This window comes from Anomalospiza imberbis, chromosome 6 (genome assembly GCF_031753505.1).
Source record: "Anomalospiza imberbis isolate Cuckoo-Finch-1a 21T00152 chromosome 6, ASM3175350v1, whole genome shotgun sequence".
Taxonomy (NCBI): Eukaryota; Metazoa; Chordata; class Aves; order Passeriformes; family Viduidae; genus Anomalospiza; species Anomalospiza imberbis.
In genome coordinates, this window is record NC_089686.1 from 29,597,821 (window position 1) to 29,607,566 (window position 9,746).

General features: G+C 39.1%; 1 protein-coding gene across 2 annotated transcripts; it reads right to left on the bottom strand.

Annotated features, from left to right (window-relative positions):
• Positions 1-548: 548 nt before the first annotated feature.
• Positions 549-8,592, bottom strand: ZNF770 (zinc finger protein 770). 2 transcript variants are annotated; one of them, XM_068193021.1, is made up of 2 exons: positions 8,449-8,592; positions 549-3,689 (listed from the first exon to the last, which is right to left on the bottom strand). In XM_068193021.1, the coding sequence occupies exon 2, from the start codon at positions 3,545-3,547 to the stop codon at positions 1,412-1,414; it is 2,136 nt and encodes a 711-aa protein (XP_068049122.1). In that variant the 5' UTR covers positions 3,548-3,689; positions 8,449-8,592; the 3' UTR covers positions 549-1,411. The 2 variants fall into 2 exon arrangements, with proteins under 2 accessions (XP_068049122.1, XP_068049121.1); XM_068193020.1 differs by having other exon boundaries at positions 8,428-8,573.
• Positions 8,593-9,746: the final 1,154 nt, after the last annotated feature.

Sequence of the window (9,746 nt, forward strand, 5' to 3'; positions counted from 1 at the left end):
AAGATTCACGGCATTAAAAAAAAAAAAATCAAACCCACTTTACTTAAATAAATATGGTTCTTTTTAAATACTAAAACAATGTCATGTATCTTACAGATACGTTAATTTAGAAAGAGGAATAAGAACTTCAGCATTCAGCCATTCAAAAGTTGCATAACAAAGAAAGTATCTTAAAAGGTATTTTTTCAGAGGACAAAAAAGAAGAAACAAACTTCATTCTTGTTCATGACGTATGAAGCTCCACTGCACTTGCACTTCTTGCCAGCCCCATTGGCACAATGGACAAAACCATCTACTTACCAGAAAGTGTAACTACAGATTCTATTAATACAAAATCAGAATTCCTTAATTTCAGCTAAAAGTAATTTTCGGTCTCTTATATTTAATGTAATGAGAACATGACTTCCTGACAAAACTGCTCATCTGAGTTATTATCATATCTTAGAGAACATTCCTTTTACTGGTTCACTATATATGCTAGAAGGAAAGGAGACTGAACAGATAGTAAGCCCATTTTTAACCTTAATGATAATTTCTTGTCTTTTCTCCTTACAGAAAAATAGTTCAGTAAAGTATAAATTGGCCAAAAAAGCTAGAGAAGGCAAGAGATTTACAAGGAAGTAGAGTTAATGAAGTGGTGAAATGGATAAATTGATTATAAATCCTAATATTATAGCAGTCTCCTTGTATTTTATATAAAAAAGGAAATTATCGAATTCCTCATGTATATCTCTCCAAGCACATTAAGTGTAAATAACAAAGCAGTTTTCATTTTTTCTATCCTATAGGAAATAGAATCTTCTATAACATCATATTGAACATCTTCTCATTGAACTTTCTCCCCTTTTTCTATTATCTTCTATTTAAAAATAACCTCTCTTTTTAAAGTATGGGATAAATACAGCAGGAATCCTTTGCTTGGAACATATAGGGAGCCAGAAGAAAGGAAAAGGACCTTTTTTTCATATTCTCAAAATTACCTTTTTGTCTTTACTTTTCTGGTAGTTTAAAAGTGTTACGTTTTCCCACATAGTATTTTATGTTCAGTGATAATTATCTTATTCATGGAACATTGCAGATTATTGCAACACTATTGATACAACATGAATGTGTATTTATAAAATTAATCTAGCCAAAGGGAATGCAAAGCGTGTGTGGGTTTGTTGCACTTAAAAAAAAAACATCTCAACATGAATATCTCACAAATTATATTAAGTAGACAGTTCTCAAGATAGTAAATTAACTTCATCAGGTCATCTCTGTAATAGAATATATAATCCCCTTCAGTTAAGTGTTTGGCCTAATATAAATCTTTTATAATTATGCAACAAAAAAAAATTAAAAACTATTTCATAGGACACTATTCTGTTTTGCTAAAACTAATACAGTCCCTGTTTGTTCCTCAGTGGAACTAAGCTTTAAGCTCTCTTTTAAAGTGAGTAAGGTGGTGTCTTTTCAAATGTGGGGCCTGTCTGAATTTTTTTCCACAAACTAAACATTCAAATGGCTTCTGTCCAGCATGCGTTAGGTGATGCCTTTCAAGCTTAGAAGGAGATTTAAAAGTTTTAAAGCAGACACTGCATTGATATAATTTGTTAACAGCTTCACTTTTTTCACTACCTTCAGAAAAATCATGCCAATAGCTGTAACAGCTTTGCTCTATTTCCAACAATTTACTGCACAAATATGGCTGTGGGTTTCTACTGCTGGTGTCAAGAACAAAATCCCCTGACTCAATTTCAACTTTGATTTCAGCTGCTTGGTTTGACTGAATCAGCTCAAATTCTTGAAAGCCAGATGGCTGTGAAGGTGTTTGAGAATAAACGGAATAACCCAGAGGCTGAGACGACATAAATTCAGTGCGATCTCCCTGGTGATTGAAAAGTTTGTTCAGGTTTACAAATTCTACCTGGCAAATGGGGCTTTTACAGGCTCTCTTTTCAGTATGGGTGAGCTGATGTCTTTTTAAGTGAGCTGACTGTCTAAATGCCTTCCCACAAACATTACAGCCAAAGGGCTTTTGTCCCGTGTGTATAAGATAATGTCTTTGAAGTTTGGATGAAGATGGAAAAATTTTTTCACATCTGTCACATTTACACACTTTGTGTCTGTTATGTGTATTTTTAGCAGAAGATGAAAAAGCACAGTGAAGTTCTTCTGGATTATCAAAAAAACTATCATTTGATGAACCATAAAAAGCATCATCTTTATTATCCAGTGAATCACCAACATTTAACATGCTTTCACCAGGAAGCACACCTTTTAAATTACTGCCCAAGTCAGCAGGTTGTGGGTACTCTTGCCAAGGTAATGGCACAGGAAATGTTCTTTTCATCCCATTACAAACTGACTTGCGCACGTCACGCCTGCTCCGGTGGTCCTTGGAAGGTTTAGTGGACACCTGCTGATCACAATGCTGATCTCTAGCTGCAACCAGGTCAGGACTTCCAACGTGACCTGATTTAATTTTTTTTCTGTCAGTCAGAGAAAAATCTGTTGCCTCTCCTCCAGTATGCTTCAGTTTCATCAGGGTCTTATTCTTCCTGTTGACTGCATGTCTGCGTGCTGTTGTACCATTATTTGAACTTCTGCTGTCTTTTGAATAACAACATTTGTGCAACTTTAGAACATGCTCTGTTTCAAAACACTGCTCACATGCTGGGCACTGAAAGGGTACAATATAAATTGAATGCACATCATGTGGGTCATTCTCCTGTGACTTGTGTGTATCAGCATTCTCAAAGCTATCCCATTTTCCTTCCAACACGTTGTGTGGTCTGGGATATTTAAGAGTCTTTGCTTTGCATACAATATTGGGGAAATTCTTATTTCTGGCATGGAGCTGTTTATGCTTCATGAGTTTGCTCTGTATTTTAAATCCCTTCTGACAAAAACAGCACTGAAAAGGCCTTTCTTCTGTGTGTGTGAGCTGATGAATTTTCAAGTGTGTTGACTGTCTGAAAGATTTGCCACATGAAGAACACTTAAAAGGTTTCTGGCCAGTGTGAATAAGGAAGTGTCTTTCTAGCTTGGATCTTGATGGAAACGTCTTCTTACATGATTCACAAGTGTGAGCTTTCTTCTTTCTTCTTCTGGCACCATGTAGATGATCTGACTTGAGACACCGATGCAGCATCCACCTCTCTTCAGTTGTAAAGGGTTTCCAGCACACAGAACAATGAAATATGCCACAAGTGACCCTGTCTTGCTCAGAATTCACATAGTTTTCTGCTTGCTTTGTATCATTCTCGTAATTTTCATTATGAAGCTGCTGATGCTTTAAGAAAGTGATTACATTTTTGAAGTTTCTATAACAAACAATACACTTAAAAGGCAGATTATGGGTTAACTGATGCCTCTCCAGGTGGACTAGCTGCCTGAATGTTTTATTGCATACATGACATTCAAATGGCTTTTGACCAGTATGTATGAGATAATGCCTAGCTAATTTTGATGGGGTTTCAAACTGTTTATAGCACATGTCACAAATATATGGCTTTTTCTTGGGTATCTTGACAGCTGTTACACAATGCTGAGTTTTTAACATTTTTAAAAGGTAATTACACCTCGCCTACTCTTAATTTCTTCAGATAGGTATTTCAAGTGAAATCATCAAGTGCACACTAGGATGGAAGGCTGTAGAAGCAGCAAATTTTCTTAGAAGAGAGATTCTTAAATCCCACTGCTCCCTAAAATAAGAAAAAGAGTATTATTTATCCTATATTAATACATAATTGCCTAAGTTTGTCTCTTGTTTTCTGCAAAAGTACCAAAAGTATCAACACACTCTTGATTTAATTTGGCTTAAAATACTTTCCTTGTAACAGAGTAATCAGTAGTTGTTTCATGATGCAGAAAAACTAAATTACTTTTCAGAAGAAAAATAAGTTTAAGTCATCTGTGCTATAAATGCATCTGTTCTTCCAAATAATATACACTTCAACTACATTATATTCATTTAAAAAAATTCAAGAACTTATTGTAATAAATGTCTTTTCTACAGCAGTAATTCCAACTCCCAAGTATATTATTTATGAAGGTGAGAGAAAAAAGAACTAAGATTTCTTGCACTTCAGAAATACATTAAATGAATGCAGTATTAGTGAAAAGAAAAACACTTAGCTTCAATATATTGTTAAATTTACTATTCATGTTTCTGTATCTCATCAACTGTATCCTGCAGTATAATCAATTTTGATTTCTCTCACAATGGCAAATGCTGGAGCCAGCCAGCAAGAGCAACACACTAGCCATAAACTATAACCATAACAAAGACAACTCCAGAACATAGAAAAAACACAGGCTATGTTTGCTGACTCACAATAAAGCTAGAATATCAGGGTTGTGATACCTAACCATGCATATACTGTGCAGTCATCATGAATACCAAGGTAGTTATCATAATTCATCATAATTATTGTTTTAGTCTAAACCAAAATAGTGAAATAGTTCTAATTTTCTTTGAATTTTCAACATGGAACACAGTTTGGCAAGCTACTGTGTCTCAGCTCAATGACTTACAAACAAGAAAAAATAATTTGCAAGCTCCTGAGTGCATGAAAAGTTATTAAAATATTCATAGAACAGCTAGAAAGTACCTTAACCAAACATTTAGCCCAAGCCTTCCACTGTGAGGCCAACCCATGTCTTGACAGCCTCCAAAGTGGTCTTAAAAAACTTCCAGTGAGGGAGGTTCCTTAACCTCAGCAGGGCTCCTGCTTCAAAGTTTCACCTTCTCATAAAGCTTTTCTTTGCACCCAGCTGCACCTTTCTCTACTACATAGTTATTGTCAGCATTCTCTGTCACAACTTTATGTATTCAAAGTGTGCTTTCTACTCTTTTGCTTTAAAACCAGGAAAATTCTGGGGTTTTCTAAGTACTGCTTTTAGGTTCACCCCCCAAAAAAAAAAAAAAAGTGTTTTTAATCATCTCTGTCATCTCTGGACCAACATCAGTTGGTCACTTCATTCCTAAATTGCAGCATCTAAGAAAGATTAAGTATTCAAGTATTGCAGTCCACAAACATAGTGCAAACAACAGAATAAAAAATCCTTTATGGTATTACCAATATAAAAGAAAAGGGATGAAGGGAGCAAACTTTAAAGCAAGAGCATAAGAGTTAGCACTTGATTTGTAATATCAAACTACCACAAATTATAGTTAGTAGAAATGTATCTCAATGTATCTTATTACAAGTTGAATATTCATTCAACATACCAGCAGAATAACCAAATTAGTTTCTTCAGTGTCTCCAAAACCCCTGTCACTTCACAAAGAGATGTCCTTATTTTTTTAAAAAATCATAAATATCCAAAATATCTATTCAAAGAATAAAAGCCTACTGCATTTACAAGTTACAATGAGATTCAAGAAACATGCACTAAGACTGAAAATACCTGGTGAATCAAGATTTTTCTTAAGCTTAATGGAAAGAAAACCTGGTAATGAGGTAGAATTGTTACATCCCTAACAGGTGTGTTCCTATGTAACTGTGGGCCTTAATAAGGAACATTTGGATGTTTGCCTAAGATGTGATTGTCACTACACTGAGGAGTTTCTTAATCTCACTGAAATCGTACAGGGTAGATAAAGCAGTTGAGAAAGTCAACTCTTCCAATTCTCTTTTCCTGTAGAATTTTAACAGCTACTCAGTTTCAGTCTCCTTTTGAAGATGCAAGAAAACACAACACTTTTAGACCTCCTTTTCCTCCCAGTTGTCACATCATGTGGAAGCTGGGAGATTAGAAAGAGTAAGTGTGTGACACCAAATGCTTTCTAGTTGGTGCTACCATGAAGCTAAAGACAGGCAGGCTGAGAAAAGGAGAAAAGATTCTCTGCTATGCTGAGTTTCTGTGCAGCTCAAGGCAGCCTCCATTAGCAGGGAAATAAAACCTCCTGAGGAAGAACTGTAAAGAATGATGAATTTCAGTTAACATACTGTCATACATATCTAATTTACACATCAGGAAAATGCTCAAACACCACAGTGACATGCAATGAAAAGAAGTCCAAAGTAAGAGACAGCTGTGGCATATTACACAAGGGATTTTGTATTTAGCTTATAAATTTTTTAAGATTCTATCTGGTGAATGAGGAAAATGCTCTGTAGTACAAGGTGTCAAAAGCAGAGTAGGGCTTTTTGCTGTAATCTTCTTGCCCTGTGAAAAACTGAAGGCTCAGATAAGCTAAACTAAGGGGATGCAAGGGAAGGAGAAAGGAGCCAAGACAGAGCATTACTGTGTGGCCCAAATATATTTTCAAATCCTATTTACTAAGGAAGGCATCTCCACATCTATTTCAAGGTCCTCTGTGCCTTGGACATCTAAGGAATAAACATGCTGCTGCTGAAGATCAAAGAGCAAAAGACAAGCTTGGAATATTGCTTCCTGCTAGCCTTGAAAGTACACAGGCTTGTCCTAATTAGAGTTAGAAAACATACCTCACTATGTGATAAGGATTTAGTTTATGGCAAAGGTCCAATTTAATATTACGCCGTCCCTACTTTTCATCTTGGCTGCAAGGTCATGCAGAAAAATAGAACCAAGGAGTTACACAGGCCACTGAAAGTTCAGAGAGGACCTTCCTAAGCAGTATTGTTTAATGATTAACTGTTTCCTTAATATTACAGATGGCAGCAAGCTGCAGCAAAGCAAAAACATGATGGAAGAAAATTCTGAATTCTAATCTAGTCTTTACTAATCAGAAAAGTCTGTATTGTAGTGTTTTGGTTTTTATTTTTTTTTTTAAAGCTCAAAAAAAAACAAACAAAAAAAAAAGTAAACAACCAACCAGGAAGAGGGTACTTAAATAAGAAGAAAAGCAATATCGTTAATTTAGGACAGAATAATCCCCTGGTGCAGAAAAGACCCAGAGTCTAAGTTGGAACAGAAGGTAAATATACCAAAGGCTACCATCCATACCAGGATGAATGAACAGATGTAAAGCTCCGAGAGGACATAAATCTTCCTTCTTATTTACTTACTACTGTTTAGAATTCAGCTAGAGTAGTCTATCCAGTTTTGAATACTGCCCTTCGAATTGAGTCAAACATATGAACTGATCAGAACAAATTAATTCAGAGAAGAGGATCCAGAATGATCTGATCTTAAATGTAAAATATACAAGAAAAGATTCAAGTAACTGGGAACATTTAGGCTAAAAAAAAGAGGAGGCACAATTTAAAAAAATAACACACACACACCATGCAAGACAAAGCAGAAGAACTTTTAAGGAAAACAGAAATAAGCTGTTCCCCAAACCATTTATTGCTGTGAATGAAAATGGCTCCAAATTACTGTAGAAAAAGAATTCAAGTATATTATTGTCCTTACAGCTGCAAAGTGTTTCTTAATGAGCATACAAATAAGTTATGTGGGGAGATTGCTCTGCCTACATTGGAGGTCTCCAAAGCAGGTTGTACAAACACTTTTCAAATTCCCACACCCACACAGCTGACCCTATACAAAAGAATATATTCTTGCATTGTTTTTTGGTGACTCGTTACTGTAATTTAAAACAAAACATTTAGGAATTAAAAAAATCAGTATATTTCAAAATTTTCCAGGCAGAATTCTTCTGCATTATTATTAGTATATCTTCAAATCCTTGAGGCACACTAATGCTTATAACCTCCTAGAAACAATTATTTAAGAAAATAAATTATTATAGATGTGTGAAGAAACATAAGGTGCCTCTAGTAACACTAATGACTCAACAAGAAAGTGAAAATCTAACTGCTGATTTATGAAACATAGCATGCCAGAGAGAGAGGAACCTGAACACCAAGACAAACACGTTGCTCACTGGATTTCCTCACCAGCTCTCCCAAGAGAAAAGTTTAGACTGCTACAATGGGAGAACAAATAACATCAGAAATGGAACCTTCACTCGTCAGTTACACAGAAATCAACATCAGGCATTATGGCTCCTCAGAGCTAACACCTTTCATTCTCTCCTCTTTTCCTTGTAACTTTCTGATACACTTCCTGAAGCCAACAGAAGTAAAAGATATATGATGGCGAAGCAGGGCTGGTTTAAGAACATACATTCTTCTTCAGGGGCCTGAGATCCCTGGGTCTGACACCAACACTCCCCCAAATAGGACACACGCAAATCCAGTTAAAAACCTAAGAGCAGGTGCCCAGGCGGCCCTTACGGACAGCAGACCGCGCACACACATACACACATACACCTATATGCACACATATATGCAGCACCACCGCCCCCGGGCCGGCTCTCTCTCGGCGCACGGCGGGTCCCTGCTGGGCCCGCGGCCGCCCGGCCCCGCCGCGCCTCCCCCCGCGAGCAGAGACCCCCCCGGCACGGCCCGGCCCGGCCCCGCGGTGCCCCGGGGCTCGGCGGCGCCGCGCCGGGACCGCACTCGGCCCAGGGAAAGGGCAGCGACCAGGGGCGAAGAAGGGAGCGACCTGGAGCAGCAGCTACCGCACCTCCACCTTCCTCATCTCTCCCGGGATTGCTGCCGCCTAAACTCTTCCCCCCGGATGGCACCGGGGCAGCGGGAAACCCGGCCCGGAGCTTTCCGTTCCCCCGCGCAATCCGGCCCCACCCGCCGCGCCAGGCCGCGGCCGGGGCCGGGACGAGGGGCGGGGAAGGCTTCATTTATGCCCAGGCAGAAAATGCCCCCAGCCGTGGTGATGAATTTTTAGTTGGTGTGGCACGTTGTTTCGTACGAACAAGACACATTTTCTACTGCAGCTACCTAAAAGCCCATAACCAATGCCCGGTGGCTGCAGATGGCGAGCAAAGCACGATGGCAGAGTTACACTTTCGTTATGTGTTAAACGCACCGCAAAGTCAAACCTACTGGCCTAAAATGCCGGGAAATGGTACATGGAAGGGAAGGGGAAAAGAGACGCTTGCCCTGGAATTCTAAGACCACCTTCAATAACGCGTGCACACAAAGGTGACGGGTTTGCCTCCTCTGCAGGAGAGCGGGAACAAACAAGTGCTGGAGCTGCTGGGCTGAAGGATGCCTGGCCAGCAGTAGCCAGATCTCCCTTGGTGGCCACAGCCTGGCTGAGCCGGCCTCAGAGGAATGGCCAGCAAAGGGTGAAGGCATACAGTAAAAGACAGAAACCGTTTACAGGTGGGTCCTGCATCCAGTTCAGGGGTCTCCAGCACAGGACCTGCTGGAGCAAGCCCAGAAGAGGCCACAAGAAGGGGCTGGAGCACCTCTCCTGTGAAGACACACTGAGAGAGTTGGGGCTGTTCAGGAAGAGAGAAGGCTCTGCGGAGATCCTCCAGCTGCCCTCCTGTGCTTAAAGGAGGCTTATAAGACTTTCCAAGGCTTATAGTGACAGGACAAGGAGCAAAAATTTTAAACTGAAAGAGAATAGATTTATTCTCTTTCATAAGGAATAAATATTGCACAAATAAGAGTGGTGAGGCACTGCAACAGGTTGCCCAGAAGCTGTGGATGCCCCACCCCTGAAGTGTTCAAGGCCAGGTTGAATGGGCTTTCAGCAGCTTGGTCTAGTGAAAGATGTCCCTACCTACAGCAAGGGGTTAGACTCGATAATCTGAGTTTAGTCCCTGCCAAACCAAATCACTCTATGCTGTGATTCTGCCTCATAAAAGAACATGTAAATGGCATAGCAAAGTGTAAGAGATTCATCATAAATGTCTGTTAACATAATGCAAGGACATGGAGGCTGCTTATGTTTTCCCCATTGGGACAGAGAATTTCTAGTCACTAGCCTTTTGACTTAGCCACCTGCATTTACAG

Coding starts and splice junctions, on each gene's coding strand:
- ZNF770 (XM_068193021.1), bottom strand. CDS start 3,547: ATGTTAAAAACTCAGCATTGTGTAACAGCTGTCAAGATACCCAAGAAA.